Source organism: Aplidium turbinatum, chromosome 3, assembly GCF_918807975.1.
Source record: "Aplidium turbinatum chromosome 3, kaAplTurb1.1, whole genome shotgun sequence".
NCBI lineage: Eukaryota > Metazoa > Chordata > Ascidiacea > Aplousobranchia > Polyclinidae > Aplidium > Aplidium turbinatum.
Window position 1 is genome coordinate 38,497,944 of NC_137474.1, and position 22,286 is coordinate 38,520,229.

General features: G+C 34.0%; 1 protein-coding gene across 2 annotated transcripts; it reads right to left on the bottom strand.

The window, feature by feature from the left end:
- Window positions 1-1,263: 1,263 nt before the first annotated feature.
- Window positions 1,264-20,541, bottom strand: LOC145766466 (immunomodulatory peroxidase-like). Of its 2 annotated transcripts, none has more exons than XM_082578184.1 (24): window positions 20,461-20,541; window positions 19,669-19,840; window positions 19,272-19,356; window positions 18,824-18,992; window positions 18,111-18,261; window positions 15,041-15,146; window positions 14,147-14,303; window positions 13,807-13,861; window positions 13,469-13,575; window positions 13,141-13,302; window positions 12,533-12,679; window positions 12,152-12,253; window positions 11,748-11,897; window positions 11,367-11,494; window positions 10,855-10,968; window positions 10,402-10,565; window positions 9,853-9,986; window positions 9,330-9,498; window positions 6,325-6,500; window positions 5,925-6,143; window positions 4,995-5,225; window positions 4,401-4,525; window positions 3,686-3,812; window positions 1,264-3,201 (listed from the first exon to the last, which is right to left on the bottom strand). In XM_082578184.1, the coding sequence occupies exons 1-24, from the start codon at window positions 20,525-20,527 to the stop codon at window positions 3,197-3,199; spliced, it is 3,222 nt and encodes a 1,073-aa protein (XP_082434310.1). In that variant the 5' UTR covers window positions 20,528-20,541; the 3' UTR covers window positions 1,264-3,196. The 2 variants fall into 2 exon arrangements, with proteins under 2 accessions (XP_082434310.1, XP_082434309.1); XM_082578183.1 differs by having other exon boundaries at window positions 13,469-13,578.
- Between the last annotated feature and the right edge of the window lie 1,745 nt (window positions 20,542-22,286).

A 22,286-nucleotide genomic window follows, 5' to 3' on the forward strand; every position in this document is an offset into this window, starting at 1 on the left:
TTTACCATACTTGTAAAGGCTTGGACCACTGGTGTTGTCTCAAATCTGTCTGTTGGAAGCTTCCGTTTACCGGTTTCAAATTGAAGCGCTATAAACGTTCAGTAGAATCTTTTGAAAGAGTTGTTTCGCGCCTACAGGCAAACCGATCAGCGATAACTTTGATTAGGAATGATACAATGGAATGAATGATTCTAGGAAAGACTAATGCACAATCTTGCTTGGCTTAATTTGTTTGACGAACAATATTATCAATCGAATCACTTGTTACATGTAGAATATACGGTCAGGCTCTACAGTAGACAAGCTATATGTCAGTATGCATTCAACAACAGGGCCGTTGAGAGAATAATCTGGGCCCGGTATCAATGTGATCTATTTGGCCCTAGACACTCAAACCAAGACACTTATAAGAAAAACGCACTGTATCCAAAGAATACGCGGTGGTTTCTTAAAAATCCCGGGCCTCTTGGAAAGGTTGTGGGCCCTTAAATTCAACTCGGGTCCAAACGCTAGACTCCCCTGTCAACTCTGCTGTTTGACAGTAAAGGCTATTTTGATCATCAGCAACCGGTCTTGCATCTACCTGTAAAGTATCTTTATCTCTATCTCTATAAACTCTAATTATCTCTATCTATTATTTTATTGTTGCCATTTTTTATAATTGGATTGACAATCTTCTCTTGATATTTAATTGCAAATTGCACAGCCACTGATTTGGCTATGGTGTCTAAACCTAACAATTTGTAGTTTCTGGTTGCTATTGCATGCAATTTATCCATTCACCTGATGCATTGCAAAAGCGCACATGCTGAGAGGTAAAACATATTTTGACTTATTTGATCGCGATATTTGGCGTATATGTTTTAACCCTTTAAGGGATATAATATTTCTAAGAAAGTTTTTTTCCAAATAAATATGTTTTGTAGTTTAAAATGGCAACTTAAATTGAATTTAGGATTTTTTTTTTAATTTGTTTGTTTGTTTATTATAAAACGGTATGGTACATATGTGTACCATTGTCCCTTAGGGGAAATTTTATTGATAACTCTTTTGATTATAGTTGCTTCATATGAGGAGCCCTATTGTTTTTCATAAGCACTTTCGCTTTACAGTCTTGTGATTTTAAAGATTTTACCCACACGACTATTCAATGTTAGGTATTTAGGGGGTCAACCCAGCCCCATATTCACCCTTTTTTTTATGAAAATGTTGTTTCCACGTAATATAACTTGATGATGGAAATCAGAAATTACCACAATCATACAGAACCAACTTCCAAGTGTAATGGTGACAGTTCAGTAAAGTTAGCCACATTCATGGTACAATGAGGAGCAACTTCTACCATTTACAAAGCACAGGTGGACATTGCACTCAACACATATAGGGGGTCAACTCAGCCCCATATTCACCACTTCTATTATAAAAGTGTTGTTTCTATGCAAAATAACATGATGATGGAAATCAGAAATTCCCACATTCATACAGAAACATCTTCCAAGTAAAATGGTGACAGTTCAGTACAGTTAGCCACACTCATGGCACAATGAGAAGCAATTTCTACCATTTACATAGCACAGGTGGACATTACACTCAATACATATATGGCTTGTTCTGTTTTGGAGTGTTTTTGTGGTGCAATGTTTGCATATATGTACAATTGTACATAGGCTATTAACATTTGATGATATTAAAGAGCTACTAATCAGCAACAACACGAAAACACACTGCCTACAGGCACCTCAATAAGATCTGAAAAGTTATCTGATATTTCCCCTAAGGGACAATGGTACATATATGTACCATAAAATTTATATGATTTTTTTCAATACTAAAATACTTTCAACAATGGTAAAAACGTTTATATATTACAATACAACAAATATCCTTTATGTTTCTGAATGAAATAGAGCAAACTGCTGCTTGTTGTTTCCACAAACATACCGTGAACAGACGTCACCGTGGTACTACGCTAACTGCTCAAAAACCGACCTTTGAAATGTGTGAAAAATAATCCAGAGTTTCGAAATTATAATTTTATATTGAACAATCAATGTAGCAGAATACCATAAAAACGTAAAATTAACAAAAAAATGTTTATTTTAGTTGCGGAAGCCCAAAACTTTTATGGTACACATATGTACCATTGTCCCTTAAAGGGTTAATTGATTTGGCGTTGGCCTATACTTCGAAGGATTGCGATTTTTACATGGGGCACACTCGTATAAAAAAATGCTTTTGTTATGCAAAATTCTTTCCACATATATAGGCCTAACAACTTTTGTTATACACTGAGAGTGATGAAGACAAATGGATGAAAGGTAAAACGTTTATTTTTTGTTTTCATATTTTAAATCATGGCAATCTTTGTGGCATTGCGTTGCCGTACATCTTTATTGCAGCATTATCAACAATGTCATTGTCTACTCTCTATTGAACTTACAGCAAACTCAACAGATTCACGGTGTCAAACACATAATTGAAATTCATTGTTCTAAATATTCTGACTATATAAAGTTGGCTACTTATCAAAGAAAAACAATTGTTTTTAGTTATTAACATAATTTTATGAATAAAAACAGTTTTACACAGAACAGACTACCTAACAGTAGAGTATACCGTATGGGAGCAGGCAGGGGCCAAACTGGGTGTTAAATGGGCTTTATCTGGGTCTAAATTGAACGTTCTATAGGGTAAGATTCTATCTATAAGTAGATAGGTTTACTAGGTATATTTTGTAGGCCTATGAGCCGTTGAGAAGTAACATAGGCAGTCCAACTGGTTTTCATATTTGCATAAGTGTAAAATGGGCCGCTCACATTCAATCTTCCTAAATTCTTATGATGTCTAATTTCTTTTCATTTGCAAAACTAAAAAAAATAATTACAACCTTTTTTCAAATTATTTATAAAAACATTGATGATATTTCATCCTCAAGTTCACCAGCAACTCATTCGCCTACAATCCAATTTTTTATGTAAATTTTAACTAAGGTCCAGTTTAGCTCCCGAGCTAGGATTGTGCTAACTACATGATTTTTTACAATAAAAATGAATAGTGCAACAATAAAATCCGCTCAAAAATAGTGAAAATAAGTAAATGTTTGTAGATTTTCTTCATTTAAGTTCCTTGCCATTAATAAATACAGGTGAATCTTATGTATGTGATAAAGGTTTCTTTCACAGTCATGCTGCATCCATTAATCTGAAAACAATAAAAACAATTTCACGCGTAAATTAACGTAACAATAAACGTAATAATAATAGCGCTGTATAGTTCTAAAAATGAAGTTTACTGAAAATTACCAATGATTTGCACAACATATCTAACAGCGCAGTTTACAATAATGCAGTAACCGAAAAATCGGAGTAAATTACCTCGGATGGGGTAAAATCGAAAGTTTATAAGGTAATTTTTTGAAAAGTTTATTATTTTACAACTTTTATTAGGCTATAACTTTTAGATAATGGCATCTATGAAAATATCCATGATAGGTAAGCACAAAAAATATTGCCAAGTACTGTTAAAAAGACCGTTTTATAGCCTGTCTTCTTCTTCATCCGTTCAGTCGTTTATAGCCTGTAGGCTATTTATATTATACCCATATAAAAAATGTTTCATATAATAAGTTTAAAAAAAACTAATTAACTTTCTTTTAATATTTAAGGGTGATGATAGATTTAAGTACCTTTTAAACATAGAAATCGAATTCTGTAGTTATTACAACGACGAGAAGGTTGGTGAATTCCTTTGCACAGTAATCCCTGCCAAGGACTGAATACTTCAAATATGTCTCCTGTCTCCCTGGCGGGTATCTACGCAAAAAGTACAAGAATGTTAAATGTTGACAGGTTAGAAGAAACTAATGATCTACGTCATTCGCTTCTTCAAAGCATAGTTCAAAGCAAAATAATATTTAATTTGGTAAAGTAGGCCTACAGTACTGGTGGTCAGTGCAGTTTTTAAGTATAATTTTTCACAAGATGGCCTTCACTACACTAGTGAATGAATGTTAGGTTTATAGCTTGAAAGAACTTATTATATAACATCTATCCATTCAATGGTTGTTGAAGGCATAGAAGGAAAGAGGTGTAGGTGAAAGAGACGAACTTGGATAGATGATGAGCAACAGTGGGCTGACTTGTCAAGCATCGGAGAAGCAAAATGAATAGTGGAAGAACGATGATGATCCATTTAACAGTGCAATGACATTTTTACATCAATACGTTTTCAAATCCTCATAATAAACACCATGCCCTATATCATTTCACAAAAGTAGTGTAGGCTACAGTTCGACCGAAAAACTCTTTTACTCAACGACGATTCCTTGAATGCAAAGAAATGTGCAGAGTGTTGGAAATATATTTGACATTAATAAAAAAAAAAACATGTGAAGGATTTACTCCAGTTATAGTCTGTGCTTGAATAGCCACAGGGTAAAGACAAGCACTGCTTCCATCAATACTTTCGTCTTCGTTATGATATGGTGCAACAGGTGTGGCTTGATTTGACCATTTTGTCCAATACACTAAATAATAAATACAGTTCACAGTTAACTTTAGCTAAATCGATAGTGAGAACGGTATTCAGTAATTATCTCTGTACCAAAGCTGATAGTGATGAGCTTTTCAACCAACAAAAAATTTTAGCTACATAATATATCAGAAAATTTGTTCATGTCAAGTCATTCATAGCACGTAGTTGGGTGTGAGTATGAAAAATCTTATTTGATAAATGCGTCGCACAAAAAAAAACGCTTCCTTTTTTTAAAAAATGACACTGAAAATAAATTAGTTATCTAAACGTGTTCATTTCTGCAATAAGTTATATTTTTTCCTGACTAACATGAAAGTTGTTTTGGCTACAAAACATTCATTTGTAACACTACAAGTATCTTTATCAAATCTATTCAGAAATTGTATAGAAAATCTAATGGCAACTTGTTTTGTTGTTCAAACCACGTTGCATGATTCGTAAACTGCGTGTCTTCAACAAACCTTCTTCTGAATCGACAGGAGGAAAGTCTGTTGCCTTTATAGATCCAGGATAGCATTTATAGCGTATCTGATAATATCCATTCACAGTTCTTGTTTCTGTTCCAATGATATCTGTGCATATTTCATCTGGCCTGTACACTTGCAAGTGACGCAACAATATAGGGGCTGGTTTCAGTGGTATTTTCTTTTTACTTGATATTGAATAAGGAAACCAAGCGGTCCATTCGAAATCTACAAAAAGGAGATTGTTCGTTTTGGTTAAGCAGAAAAAATATAGGCCTAATAAGATATCATGTGAAACACTACACCAAAATTGTTTGAAATTGCATTGCCTAACCTTTACTATAATCGACCAAATGTGGCGCATGATCATTAGACTGTACAACAAACAAATTATATAATATAAATGCATCACTAACACATTTGAAAAACATATTTTTTGTGTTTGTCACGCAAAATATCAATTTTAAAAAACTCTGTGAATAAGGAAAGTCTTTTTGTCCTAATTGCGACCAACAGATTGATTTATCAAAAGCGAATACCCGCATCTTACCTTTGAAAGCAACTGTGTTTACGCTATTAACACATTTTACTAATGCATCCTTCCTGTTCACGTTTTAGCTGCTATGAAACGTTTGAATGATGAATTATCGTTGGATTAAAAATTGCTTGATTTTAATCACAAAGTGAAACGAAGTAGAAGAGTTTTATTGCATTTGTAATATTATAATTAGCCAATTATAACTTAATTTATGACAACGAAACTATGCGGTATTTCAAAGCACGGAAAGCAATTAGACAACATACCCAACCAAGAATTTTCAAAGAAAGTACGGCAACAATTGTTTTTCCTAAATGTTTTTTTTTGTGTGTAAAACTAAATCAGACAATCTTTGCAATTAGCATTATTGTACCAAACTTTTAACAAACCTTCTTCAGCATTTCTCAACTCGGGTTCAGTTTCAATAAATCCTGATCCTATCTCTTGAAACGGAAGAAGATTGAGACTCTCTATTCTTGAACATGGAACTCTTCCATTTCCTTCCATGGTGTGCTGAAGCATAGCTCTTGGTTGAATGCTTGATATATTCTCTCCCACGTCGCAAATTACACTGGCCAAGGTAACTTTTTTGATAGCTTCCAACTGACCTGAAAACAAAGTCATAAAATAAACATACTCAGAAAATCACCAAATTGCATCAGTTTCACCCAAAACAGTATTTGTTGTAAAGAAGAAAAAAGTATTCGCATTAAAGTTACACGTAATAGACTATGTACTGCAAAGCAACGTCAGAATACATGCGAAGGTATTCTGCTTGAATTTACTTACTGAATGTAAACTTAGCTGCAGTACCACCATTTTCGAACCAAAACGAGTCTCCTTTTTTGAGATCCCTGGCCTGATATGCAATCAGGCAAGCGAATGTTGGTCCTGGGACCCCTTGGTGTCGATCTCTCGGTACTTCAGCTATCCCGCCAACAAATATGTCGATATCTTCCGTTGAGCTGAATGTTTTAATGACACTACGGTTAGAAAACTTGTTTCTTAGATTTTTTCTAGTATTTTTAACTTGCTCTATTATTTAGACGCATATACTCCCTCTAACATTTTTATCAACTTTAAGTACATGGCCTTGATCAAGATTCGCAATTCATATCAAAGTATCCGAAGATAAAAACACAGCTGCGGTTGGTAAGCTACAGATCAAGGGTCTCAAACACGTGCCCGCGATGCTGTTTTAAACTTTAAAATGATTAACAAATACAGTACATCGAATATATTATTTTATTTGAATAAGACCCTTCTGATGATCCGTTAAAGGTGAAACAGGCTGTTAAGGATTCAGATAGTAATAACTACATTTGATGTAGATCAAATATAGTTATTACTCTCTAAACCCTATCAACCTGTTTCACCCTAAAGGAGGATTATCAGCATGTCTTTATTCAAATAGAATATTTTAATAAGGACCTTCTGATGATCCTCCTTTTAAGGTGAAACAGACTGTCAAGGGTTTAGACTTCAGAATTTAGATAGTAGTAACTATATTTGATTTAATTCGCTCTGCTTGGCTTTTTGCTTGGCATTGCGCACTTTTTGTAGTATTAATAGTATTTATTGTTTACAATTACAGTATATTTTTTTTTTATGGATTTAGAAAGATAAAATCCAATCTAAAATTGCTCAAAAAAATCTAAACATGCCCATTAAAGTTTACACGAATTTTTAGCACTAGACCAGTGGTTCCCAACCTTTTTGTTGTCACGAACCCCTTTAGACAAATTATTAATTCTGCGGACCCCTACCTAAATTTTTCCTGAAACTCAATTAACATACTATTGGCTAAACTATTGTAATAATTATGCTACTCAACTTCTGTGCTGTGTCATATTGCATTGCCGCTATGACTCCTGCGGCAAATATCAGGTTAAACAGTTGCTCAAATAAGAAAATGAATGAATTGTTCAAGAAATGTCAGCAGTATTTGAACATTAAGGTGACCCAAAGTAGGCTACCATGCCGAAACTTTTTCAACGTAAGCAAATTTAATAAAAGGGCTGTTGTTGCCTTTCCTGAACTAAACGACTGAACTGTGGTTGAGTTTTTGACAATGCAACACGCATGTCATCTTCAACGTCCAGGCGATTTCGATGTTTAGTTTTTATTGTAAAAAGAGCTGAGAATCCTGCCTCGCAAAGGTAAGTGGTTATGAATGGTAACAAAACAATAATCGCTTGCTTTGCCAAGAATGGGTAGGTTAGCAGTTGTGAGCACCAAAATTCTTCCACAGTTTTTGAATGAAATTCAATGCGTAATTACTCTTTTGATCTCAAATCAATTAGGTCATCTTTACTGAGATCGTCATCGCTAATGTTGTTCAAGTCAAAAAGAAAAGGATTTCAAATGCATGTTTCAACTTCGTTCGGCAGGTGTTCTTAATTAAAATAACGTTGAAATGAGATTTGAAGGGTTTCCAAGTGTGCGCAAAATTTTTCTCTCATAGAGATCAAAAGAGTACATTCTCTTTGCGTTTCATCCATCAAGATAAGATCTTCTAACATTGGAAAGTTAGCGTAATTACCTGCTTCCAATCTGCGTTTCCAAACCGGCAACTTGACTAAAAACGCTGTCAGTTTTTCAGCTGCATCAATTATTTATGTCACACCTGGTCCTTGAATGCCGAGCTTAACGTTGTTAATATGACCGAAAATATCGGCTAGAAGGCCATGCCGTATAGAAAACTTTTTCCCTCAAACAATTTTGAGAGGGAACTTCCTTTTGCTTTCGAAAGAGTTGATATCTCATTTTTTAGCTGCTGCAGTAGTTTTAAAACTTCTCCTCTAGATAACCAACGTACCTCAGAGAGGCTCAGAATGATACAAAAGTACTTCGTAATCTGACCCTACTTCTTGACAGAGCGCTTTAAAAGTACGGTGGTTTACAGCTCTGCTTTTGATGAAATTAACGACTTTCACGCAATTTGTCAGAATTTCTTTGAGACTTGCTGGTAAAGTTTTTGCTGCTAAGGCGTAGGCTACCTGTGCAAGAAGCAATGGGTAACAACCACGCGAGGAGCAGCAGATTTATTTTAATGCATACCGGTACAGTTTATTCTCGAGGGCTTGAGTTTGACACATTTGCATTTAAAAAGAGAAATGAAAGTAAAAAGATCGCTTTTCGTTTTTTTCCAAAATTCATCAAGGTAATCACGGACCCCCAAATGTTTTCTCACGGACCCCAAGGGGTCCGCGAACCCCAGGTTGGGAACCACTGCACTAGACTATTACGTGCCATTTTATTGTGTGCAAGAAAATTGCATTATTACATCACAATTACATTGCCTAATCACTTATTGTGTCATCATCACAACAGTAACCTTGGTATTTGCTAAAATCAGTTTTTCAAGGGTTTAGTTTTTCCCGCGCTTTTTGAAAGTTGATTGCAAGACTATTAGCCTACTCTCCAAATCCGTCGTTTCGTTTGCATTCTTTTTTGTTTCGTTTACGTTTTTTGCGTTCGTTCCGTGTTTTTTTTATCTCTCTCTTCTTACTACTTTTTCTTGCAATCTACCGTTCTAGGTGTGTTCTTATTACTTTTTTTTATTGCGTTTTAACTGTGTTATTTTGTATTGCAGCCCTCGGGTTAATTTACAAGTGTTCATTTGGCCCTCAGAGCAATTTAAGTTTCAGACCTTTTCTATAGATTATATGTACAGTGATATGACTCAGCCAACTTTTCATGACTCAGCCAACTATGACTCAGCCAACTTCTCATCAAAGGAAGACCACTCAGCCAACTGTTCACTTTAATGTGTTGTATTTGTCAGTACTTACTTGTATATCCTGCAAAGTTTCTTACGAACTGCCAATGGAATGTCTTCCATTTGTCTGCAGTTAGTCGTTGTAGACAGGCCACAAAATCGTCTGTGTTCCATGTACGATGGAATTCCATGATCTCTTGCTCGTTGAATATTTATGGAAGGCAAATCTCTGCCAAACTCCCCTAAAAGTTAAAAGACACAATTTGTACAAGTTTTGCAAACTTAATCTTAAGCATAGTCCTTTATCAGCAACAGTTGAAACATAGTTTTTCAAACCAAACTTGATATTTAAACATGAATGAATTTTTCCAAGGTCAGTGTAAGCTTATGCCTTCGTAAGTAGCCTACATTTGGGATGAAACAAGTGCTGGAAATTTTCACAGTTCCAACAGTTTTGAATACAGTAAACAGTTTCAGAAGAGCAACAACTCTTAATAATCTTCTGAACAAAAAGACTTGAAATGTCATCAAGAAGGCAAACAAGTTTTATCAGTTGAGCATGTTATCGGAATTACGGAAACTTAAATAGTCTTTACCTGCTTTCGCGAACAAATGGTTTGTCAAAGCATTAGTAAACTGCGGGTCATACTTCATAGCATGGTCAGATACCATTCCTCTTAGCACTGAACCCATGCCTGCTTTGTCATACAAAGGAACAGGATCAAAAAACCTTTACAAAGCAATAAGCGCATTTCAAACCAACGTTTTTACAATGCATCAGCTTGTAATAATCGCATACTATTTATTCTACAGTTTCGCTTTTTTATAAAGCTACAGTCGATTATCTACACGTAGCCTACAGGTAGGTTGCATTGTGCTAATCACATTCAACCTTTCTTGCTTTTTTCTTCGAAAACAGCAGCTGCTCAACAAGACAAAACTGAGAAAGTTGGCTTTTATAAAGAAGAGAGAAAGATGCTGATTTTGAAAAAGTTACATAAGCTAATGCTGGTTTCTACCTTTTATGGCAGTATGTTAATAAAACAAGTGCTGACTTTAACAGCTCAAAGTTAGTCAAAAGATCTTGATAAGATCTAGCCTATGGATCAGTGACTTTTTTCACGTTACGCTTATTTATAACTTACTGCGAAGCAAGATCGATGGGGGAGACATTGGGATCTTCAGAGTAATCAGCTCGGGGTCTTGATAAAATTCCATTGATTAATGTGTGGCCCAATCGAAGCGCTGCTGTTGCAAATGAGATGTCTATCGTGGAATCATAGCTGGAGTCGAACCCATAATAGTAACCCTAATACAAAAAGATGTTTGAAAAACAAACGTATGAGCTCATATCAGCATATATTTGTGATGATAAAACTTAAAATAGAAACGTCATAAACAAAACACAGACACAAACACAAAATTGGCTGTACTACCTTTTTGTTTGTTTATGCGACATTGTCAGGATAACCTGTCAAAGGTACTTTCTCAGTAATCAGATGAATAGCATACTCACAAATGACTGTTTCCTTTTGCTTCTTTTTTAATGTTTCTGTTTAGTTTTAGTATTTTACATTGAAAATACAAATAAAACTTACTCTCTTTGTAAGCTTCAACCCAAACCTCTTCATATTTGCTTCTCCAAGAAGAATAGGGAAAAATTCGTTGTATGAAATTTGCTGATGAATAGCCGCAATAATGCTCCTTGTCATCTAAATATTATAAAAGTTTAAATCAATATCTTTGTTGCAAAATATTTTTAAACTGCCAAAAGAAAACCATTTTTTCCATTGTTTAGGCTTAATTGAAAAGAAAATATTTTTTTCTTTATGTAAAAGATAAAAGCAACTAGCTTTTTAGCTGTAGAGTATAAGTCAATATCAATGCTTATGTCACAGTATCACAATTTTATCTTAACGGGAAATACGACGTATTTTATGTGGTATAAAAATACAGGCATGATGAAGATGGAAACTCCATTTTTTAATTTAACCAGGGTGCACTAGCTTAAAATACATTTCCATCTTTAGCTTAAAATTTAGGCAAAAATCATAACTGCAAATGTGATGATTAATGTTGTAACAAATGTGGTTGAAACAGATTAGCTTACGTAAAAAATTCTGTCACCATTCCAGTGAGGATTTAACGTTTTCAGAGTTTCAGCAATTTGATTGTGTTTTCGCATCCAAGTCGTATGGCCGGAAGCTAAGGCAGCGTGCTCGTTTACCCTGATATCGCCTGAAAATTTGAATGTAAACATTATTTTTTAATGTGACATTTGACTTTATTTGAATAGAAATTTTTTAATTAACATAAATTTTAATTCAAGTTTATTTTGATTTTTTTTAAATAAAACTTAGAGCCGTGGAGAGTTTATCAATGAAATACATCTTCTGGAACTTTGCTTTAAACTCAGAAGAAAAAAAGCATCTTCTGAAAATCATTATAGGCAAACTATAAACTCGCATACGAACGTCTGTGAAATACTTACCTCCAGCCATACAAGGTAAATCAGTAAAGTCAAAATGAATTGCTTCACATTCAAACTGGGTTTGCATTTCAGACCTAACTTGTGTGCCAAGGGGAAGGTGGTTATAATGACTGCTCGTCCGATGGTGTCCATTCATCAACAATCCGTTCTCTATAAATCGTGTTTCGGCGTGTTATAAAAGAGAGTAACTGCAAAGTCTTTAAACAATTACTAAAGAATTTTTATGTTACTGGTAGGCAAGATCTCACTATTAAAGAAGTAGAAACCGCATATTTCAGAAACAATATTGCGACATTTATTATGGTATCATCAGGATTTATGATATTGTACTAACCTACTGTATGTAAAGACGTACCACCCACACCAAATTGTGACCGAAGTCAGTTGAATAGGACTGCACCTACCTGCTCTCAAGCTTGAAAAAAATAATTGATTACTCCCATACACGTTGCTAGCATCTAGATAAGATGTCACACGATTTTCCTGCGCTCGAATATCACTTGCACCTGAGGAAATCAAATTGCTGTAGTTTAGACAAATCACGAACTTGAACAATTTTCATTTACAGAAAAATGAAATATACCTTAGGCTATAAATTAGCTTATAATGATATGTGTATGGAGAAAAAGTTATTAATCATTTTTTGAACCTTGTTCTGTGCTTCAGAAAAGCTTTGGGAGCGCTTAATTCTAGAACTTAGTATACGAAAAGCATAAAACAAAAAGTAAACCAAATTTATAACTATCAGCTTTAGGAACTCTGTAAAACTAGGCCTATACCCTTACAATTTACGTCAAGGACTTTTTCCGCTCTAATAAACGAGTAGCATCCCAATTGTTCCCTCACGGGATCTCCATCGGGAATAGGAATGTTGAAACAATGAGGATTAGGATCTCCACATGGGCACGGAAGAAGAAGAGCTCCGTTTTCGTCTTAAATGAAATAATGTTTGAGTAATGTTTACCGTTGGAATTGAAATGGTGATATTTTATTTTTCAGTTATGCTTGGCCACTGAAAACATATTTACAGCATATCTCTCCGAATGCACTGTAGTACGAATTAAAAATCTAAACATTAGCCACCCCAAATAATAGAGTAGTGCCTCATACTTTTTTAGACAAAGTATAATTCGGGCCAAAAGCATGCTTTTGATTGCAGATCGAGTGTATAAACACAGATATTCAAAAATAAAATTTAATTTTACACTTGGAAGCAACTGAAAAGAAAAATATACAATAACTGTTTATGATGACCCATGGGTAACCAATTCCCCATATGATTGTTTAATAGTAACTTTCAGCCCCTATTTAGACACATCGACGCACATCGTTTTGTATAAAATTTAACTGAGTTGGGATATATTCTTTATAGAGTTGTGACTTCAATACCAACCTTTTAACTCTCCTAGCTTAGTGAGATCATGGGCAAGTAATTGGCCCCACAATGGCATATGGTGGCTGGCAAATAATGAGGGTGCTTCAACGCTATCGTTCAGTTCTCGAATTATTTTTCTTGGTGACGGAAGACGTGACGGAAATCCCCCTCTTGGTGAATCTAAAATACAGATGTAATTTACTGAGAAGAGGTTTCTTCTTTTACACTTACACTTTGATATGACAACCATACACATATAGCATCAGAATGTTTATTATCGATAAACAATCAAGTTTAAAACCCCAAAAATTTCGTAAGAGATAATTTCATTTCATACAATTCGTACCTACACCATCTTCGTAAACAGTAGGAAGCATTCGTTTAAAAGGCCTTTTTTCTCTTCCTCTGTCAGCGTTCAACATGTTGTGACAATGTCCATTTATGGTTTGATAGCTGCTAATTATAAAAATTAAGTAATAAAAAAAGTTACATCAACAATCAGTAACTGTAACGATTAGGTCTACTTATAGGTATTCAGAGGATATATTGCTCGCTGTTCGAATGAGTTCTCATTACAGTGTTGGTTGTCAGAAAGAAATCCTTTGTTTTATTTACGGAGTTTCAAATGTGATGTCTTTAAATATCAATCGAATTCCAGATTTGAAAATCAGTCAACTCTGATACCTTCCAAGATCGCAGTCACCCAAATTCTCCAAGCAGTTTGAAGGTTTTTCTTGGCCTGCAAATGGAGATCTTGATTATCAAGATGTTATGTAGAAAGACGTTTGCTTGAAATTTAATTGCTTAAATTTTACTGCAATGGCCTGTCATATGTAAGCTACTCTTCGTTTAATCACAATTTTTATAAAAGAAATTTCTCGTTAACATGCGCAAAACCAGCAATCAGAATTAAAGTAGGATTTTCTTTGCTATAAATCTACAGTATTATGTACAGTAGCCTACACATTATTTTTGTTTTATTTTTATTTTTTAAAGAAAAAAAAAACAATATAAAAAAGCAGACCTTTCTGTGGCATTGGTTTTTCGCACAAAATTGTTCTCATAATTTCACAAGGCTCCAAAAGAATCTTTCCTTGAACATGAGGGTTAAAAGTTCCACAATTTTCCTCTTGTGAGTTTCTCTCAGACATCCAGTTTACGTCCGCGTACGAAAGTTCTTTCTGCACGACAACATTTCAATTATTACTGTAAGCACTTTAACGTATTCCACTCTTCGAAAACAATAACGCAATTGTGTATATGCGAATTAGCTGATTTCAGTCATGTGACTCAGCACGTGATATTCTGATCGTTCTTTTCGAAAGATTTTATTACAAAGAAATTTAAGCGAATCTATCGCCACAACCAGCGTGACCTAATGGGTTAAAGGACAAATGAATATTCATCTCGCTTATGTGGGTTCGATTTCCACCCTCTACTAATATTATTTTTTCTTCTGCAACAGAGCTGAGTGCAAGAAAGACCTTAATGACTGCAATCAATTGAGTTTATAACGAAAATTGTGAGTAAAACGCCAGTGATGTCATATACGTCACGCATGATTGCGTTATGTCCTTCGGACAGCAGTGTACCTTAAAGTGCCTACAAATCATTACTACTTATTGTTTTCTGTTACTTTCAGTGTAGGCATATCGTTTAGAATTGTATTTTATATATCCACGTAACTATTCATGTAAACAAAAACATGGACCAAGAAATCTTGATAAACAACTTCACGAAGAGAAGAAGAGTTGAGAAGCGTATCTAAAAGAATGTCAACAACCGAAAACTGGTGATAGCTAAAGTAGTCGTTAGTGGTTATATAATTTTGAACTAATTACTTTGCAAAAGCACTTTTCGATCCTAACTTATATAACAAAAAAATGTCTAAAAAAGAAAATTTAATAAATACTTTTACCTCAGATTCCATCGCCAAAATTCCTTCGCTTTTGACGTCGGTAATCCCCACCCATGAATTTATAGTGCGCAAGATGGTGTCGTTATATAATGTGTCAACTAGCATCCTGGAATAGCAACGGAGATATTATCATCATTTAGTTCAACACAGCAGGTTGACCAGACAGAAAAAAATGCTTTAACCATTTAAAATGCAATGTAACATGGATGTCAGATATCACCATCTTAATTTAATTTTTCACTGAATACTAGTTTTGGTGCTAGGTAACTTTCTAGCATAGTTTTAACATATCGTTTACTAGGTTGGCAACACTTTTGTTTTTCTTACTGTTTGAGTCAAAATTTTTTGCAATTGTTGGATGTAAAGGTTGTTGCGTAACAATTGGCTTCGATTTATGAACTTTAAATATTATAACACTTGCAGCATTGTTTATTTTAATCATTAATTTAATGATATACGTTTCTGAATTTTTTTTTTAACTGTAATGTAGGTAATTTGTAAATGAGAGTTTGTTAAAAATTTGTGCAAATAATTAAGTTAAAAAGTTTATTGTTAGCTTTGACTGACAGTCTTCCACATAACGACATATTTATGGCACAGTATAGTAATCTTACATATGAAGCTTTGAAGTATTCACATTTCAGTCAAGTTAACTTGTATATTTTAATACAGTGATTTCAGTTTCATCTACTGTAATCGAGCAGTCTAATTTCTCGTGAAAAGTTTTTTTTTTATTATTTGATAAAAATTTGCACAATAAAAGGAAACATGAAACCCTTTTCTTCAGCTATGTCATTTTCACAACCACTGCACGGTAAATCTTAAGTTCTAACAATTTGATCACATGACTAGAGTAAGCCCACATGTTATTTTCAAAACAAAGATGTGCTGAATTGCTGGCTAGTTGAGATAGTCATCCAGATTTCAAAGATCGGTTATTTTGATCATGATTGATTAGGCCTACCTAAAGTACACGAAACGTTGACAACAAAGATGTAGGTTGTTAGACTGCAAGCAACTTGTGATGGTCACCCATATAACAAACAGCAGTTTGGTTTGTTGAGTGACAGCTTGACACGAAGGTATTTCAAAGAAGAAATGGCTAGTTAAGTTTAAAGTACAGGAAAAACTTTCTCCACCCTACATTTAAAAAAATTGTTGACTGTTACTTTGTTAGCATACAACACACTGTAACATACACGAGTCGTAGGCCGTAGCAAGTCTAATTCATGAGAACTGTGAGCTCTAGAGCCATGAAGTTGTAGCCTGGTACCGCTGTACACTGTGTACATTCTCGCGCGATGCCATGGGATTAAAGGTTAAAGGTTTTCGCGTTTCTAGTCAAAGTAACAGATTTGAAAATTTTGGCCGAGTATGAAAGTTGTATGGTTAAGCATTAGAATAAGGCTGTCGTGTTCTTTGTATAGAAAACACATACTCTTGTGATTTTTTTTGTGTTTGATTAATTAAACAGTATGTTGAGCAAGCTTGACCAAGGTCAAGTTTAACTTCTTCAAGTAATTTAATAAGACCAACGTTTACATTATAATTTATTTTGTCTGAGAAGACAAAGAATCTCAATAATAAAATTTATAATCACATCATAATCCGGTTAACTATTGTAATACATTTTACTTAAAATTTAGCTTGCGGTTGTAACATGTGTCAGAGCTGTAAAACTACTCTTTCATGGATTAAGGTACTTTTACGTTAAAAAAAATACTTCGCCAAGTACAAACGTAAGCTAAATCAAAATATACGCAAAAAATACATTCCAAAATTCTACTCAAACGTCCTGGTAAACTCTATGACCACAATATGCCTGGTGGGCTTCAACCTGTTGCTGCGTAATCAGATAAGAATTTGAGATAAAATCGTTGATAACCATAATTTCATGCGTATGGTAACTTAGATTAATATTTGTGTTGTTTAAACAAAGAAAACAAAGAAGTATGCTGCTTATACAATACCTCAAGCAACAAATTTCGAACAACACTTGTTCATGCGAATGTGTTAGACTACGTCAAATATTTAAAGCCGTAGCAAATATAAATGATTGTTTTAAAAATCGCTTTAATAGCAAATCATGAAACACAACGAATAATACGTCGATCTGTTAAAAGGCTCATGATTGCTTGTCGAAGTTGAAGTAGAGTTTAGTCTGCGACCGCGAGTTCGCAGTGACGGCTTCAAGAAAACAATCTTTTGTAGCCGAAATAGCCTCCTTATCCGTTTTGTTTGTATTAAAGTGCAAAGTTTTGCTAAAAAATATAATTTTCTGGGTTACTTGACAAATTACAAGAATTTGTTCTGATGGACATTACAAAAACATATATTTTTACTTTCGTATCTTACAAGATAGACAAGCTAAAAGTCCAAACTGGTTGCTTTGCCTGCAACGTATAGAAATGTATTTAAAAAATAATCATTCTTCAAATGTCTCAGTCTCCAAGGGTTTCAGAATATTGTTTTCATTAAACTCTTTTTATTTCCTTACCGTATGTAAAATCTACTCTAAAAATAAAAGGTTTTCTTTTGAAAAGGTTGGCCACTTTCACTCAACTTTACACCTTACGCTCAATGCAAGCAAATACCTGAATCATGTTTAAAGGTTTCAGCAGATACGACAATGCTCAGTGGTTTAAAATTTAGTTTAAACAAAGAGAAAATAATTCAGTAGACTACGAAAACGGAAAACCCAATTTCATCACCTGCAAATATTCCAGTAAGTGTATATTACCCATGTTCACTATAGGTTTCGAACTCAAGTTCTTTCGGTTGTCAGTCAACCATTCTCATCCCTGGCCCTTGCAGCCGAATGGGGAACAAAATAAAGACAGAGAAAAACTTATTCTCTTACTCTGCTCAAGTTCATTCCGTCCATGTACTTTTTATTTTCTTGCATTGTTTGGTATTTCAAGTAGCCTAGTAAAATTTGCATCAAGCTGTCTCACATCAGGGGTGTAACTTCAGAAAACCTATACATTGATGTTCTGACCCTGGTGAGAAAACTTGTGCTGTTAAGGTTTGTACTAAATGTACAAGCCACAACATAACAACTTTTTCTTACTCTGCTATATTTGGGTTTGTGACAGGATTCTCAGCCAGTTGTCCTCCCCAGGATTGGCACTGCTTTTTGGCAAAGCGGTACCTTGTTTCCGCAGTAATAAGTGCGTACTCTGTATCGTCAATTATAGTCGATTTATATTGAGGTGGATTACCTGAAAAACAACATAACAACTACTTTGTGTGATCAAAAGACTGATTTTTCTTTTAAAGTTTGATCATGCATGCAGTGTTCAAAGTAAACCATTTAACATGAGTAATTTATAAGGTATTATGTTTTACGAGATATATAAAAGACTTAGATAATCCAATTTTATCCCGACGCTTTGCCCAACGTATACGATATAATCGAAACGTTGAAATAAAAGCGGTTTATCACCTTTCAGGATATTATAAAGGATAGCAGCCTACACATCCGCCAAAAGGCGACATTATGCCTTAATCCATATCATCCTCCTATATCAGTATAGTTTAAACTGACAGCACATTAAAAAGATTCCTAGCATACGAATGCTGACAGGAGTCTAGTTTTTTGGTAGAATAGTCAAATAATAATTAACTAGGTTCTTTATTATCAGATTAACCCAAAATATGGACTCCTATCGGAATCAGGATGCTTGGAATTCTTCCTTTTTCGCTGTCAGTTTAAACCTACGCGAGGAGGATTGAAACAAAACGGATACCTGTTCAACGAACAGGTCTAATCTTTAAAGTTACCTATGCTTCGCTCGCACAAGCCAACATATTCCCGATTGCATTGCACGTCATGAAGGCCTTTTTTGAAATATTCACAAGGCTGACTGGTCATGATGACGCAGTCTTCGTCAGCTCGATAGTTAGGTTGAAGAAAAGCCCAAGCATTATTCCATCCATGAGTTATTGGCCTCTGCAAGCATAATTTTATTTTTATGGTTTTACAATGGACTAATATTGGAGCAAATACCGTACAAGTCGTATTGGATTTGAACACATATGCATCTTAAAAGCTAAAAGTAAACTGACTTTAAACTTACACTGTAGTAGAGTAATGTTGATTAAAGAAAAAATTGGCTAGAAAAAGATAATTATTTTAAGATTTTTATTGCCTTTTTGTAATTAGAATTTATGTTTATATCGTGCAAAAATTTAAGTTTAAACTTATAAGCTTGCATTTGCATCTCAATACCTCATCGGTCCAATGAAATCGTCCGTCGTGTCTTCTGTCTTCCAGACCAATCCAAACTGGCAGCAAAAATTTGCCAGCTAGTTTTCTGTAAAAGTGATTACTTTGTAGAAAGACGACGTCTATTTTGATTATTTAATGGTTATAAAGAAAGAACTAAAAGCAAAATCAATAGTTTAGCGACTAAAATAGCCGCATGTTGGTATTCTAATGCCACACTGTTGTCTTTCTCATTTTCTTTATTTTTCTTATCTTATCTTAGTGACACGTGGTTGTGTATTTTACATAGAAAATTGTCTCACATTAAACAAAACATGCCATTTAATCTCTTCAATATCATCAAGGATGTTACAAATTTGTTTTGCTCCATTCTGTATTTGGCCAACTCCATCATACTCACGGATAGTAAAATCTGTCGCGAATACCATGTTGAGCCAAACTGCCTCCCCAGCCCTGGCATTCTGCCTGTGCATTAGCATAATTTAGAGGTTTTCTTGTTAATTTGTATTGGAAACCATTTCCAGGAGTATACCATCCACGTAGAAGAGAGAATGAGCTTACTTGAACTATCCCTAAAACATATTTGTTTTAATGCAATTAAGAGATATTGATGTAATAAAAAATAAAGAGCCCAAAATTTAGTAAACTCATGCTATTAAACTCAGTTGTAAGAGATTAAATTCAACTGGGCTTTTACTTTCTGATTAGATTGACAAAATGTTCCAACCATTTTGCTCTTGTTATTGATGTAATGTTTATATAATAACAGATGTTGATAAAAGTTGATATTGATACGGAAGTGTTGTTACAATAAAGATATCGCCTGAAGAATAATAATTAATAACTTTCGCGAGTAGTAAGCTGCCATTATCACCTACATTAAGTTTGTTCCTAAAGCATTACAAAGTGCCAATGTATGTTTTTTAAACTTCGAATAAAAGTAACTGTAAAACATACCTTGCTATATGTAGGCCTATACATAATAATAATGTCAAAGCTCCTTTTGTTTGTCAAATTACAAAAATAACTGAATAAAAAAAGATCTAAATATATTATTCTCTATTCTCGTAGGTTACGTAAGGTAATATTGTATTCATCGTGAATAAATGATACAAGCACAGTTACCAAAATAGATCACTTGTTAAAAGGTGAACGAGTCAAACAATTTGTTATCTACAGAGGTTAATGTTACCTTCACTAACTTGAAAAGTAGACAAAAGGGCACAGTTCATAATCACACAAATTATTGGAATTTTCATTTTAAACAAACAAAAAATGCACTGCTGGCCAAAAATCTGAAAACAGTTAGAATAAAATTTCATTAATAAAGCTCATATTTATTTTATAATTAAATCAAATTTTTTCATTAATAATAATAATCTGCTATTTTTTATGTACTGGAAAAACAATATACTCCCATGATATGTGTAAAGCATATTCTAGAACAGGCTTATACAACTCTACAGTTAGTGGAATTTTTCTACTGGTTTAACCATTTGGTTGTTTATGCCGGCTATGCTGCCTCAAGAATTTTGTTTGTTTTGTAATTTGTGCATAAACATTTTTTGTAAAGCTGCGGTCTGCGGCACGATAAATGCGTGTCTACTCTCCATTTGTACTTTGACGAGCAAGTTTTTGTGAAATTTCCAGAAAAAAAAAGAAACATGGATGCTCCAGTGCAGAGTTCAAACAATTACACATTTATCAATTCAATTACATTGCAATTACAATTACAGCATTAAAATTTTCAATTTTATTACAATTATATCGTTCTAAAATTTTCAAATTATGATTACTTTTAAATGTAATTAATTATATGCTTCCACCACAAAAATTGACTTTTTCAATATTTATGTTCATCTATGATTTTTACAGATTGATTTCATCAAAGACAAGTAGAATTGTATTGCAACTTTCAAAGACGTCAAACTTTCAAAGACATCAAAGACAAGTAAACTGCACTGCAACTTTCGCACCTTGCCTTTCTACCATATCATGTGATCTGTTCAACACCTTTTGATGCAGTTACCTTTGATTCTCGTGGAACCTATCGTTGAGTTTGAGCTAGTCAGAAGTACTGTGCAGTTTTTGTATTTTCCTGTTTATAGATTTAGTTAACCATTGTATTTTTTTCAGATGTAGTTAATTTGTATGTATATTATTCCTGAAGAGGACATCTTGTGATGTCGAAAACGTTCGATACTTAATTTGTTGCGTAGTTTTATGTTTATGTAAATGTAATAAACTTGAAGATGTTAAACTTGATCACGTTGCTCGGCTTCGTATGCCTATGGTTCAACTTTTAATTTCTATATTAGATGTAGAATTGGTCTATCGTCAAACTAGAATTAGTCTTTTGTTAAATTTTCTGAACAGTTGGCCGTTGATTGTTGAATATTGGGTTGGAAATCTAAATTTACTTTCAGTAATCAGTAGTGACTTCAATATAGCGCACGTTATGGTAGCTTTGATTGATGATTTAAAGTCAATACTATAACTAACAAACTGCTCATCCAAAATATTTCGTTTCGTTTCAAATTAAATTTTTTTGTGAAAGTTTTCGTTTTGCTTCAGCCAAAAACTTTCGTTACATGAAGCCATAATAATAAATATAAACAAACAACACAATATAAATAAGCTATGACACTAAATATAGTTATTACTTTCTACAACCACTACAGCCTGTTTCACCCTAAAAGGGAGATCATCAAAACATCTTTATTTAAATAGAAGAGAAGATCAGAAGATTAGATTTTATTTGAAAAAGAACTTTCTGATTTAAAAAAAACAAAAAAAAAACACTTTCTAATGATCCCCCCTTTAGGGTGAAACAGGCTGTAGAGCAGTGGTTTCCAACCTTTTTGTTGTCACGGACCCCTTTAGACAAATTATTAATTCTGCGCACTCCTACCTAAATTTTGCCTGAAACTAAATTATCATACTATTGACTATTGTAATAATTATGCTACTCAACTGCTGTACTGTGTCATATTGCATTGCCGCTATGACTCGTGCGGC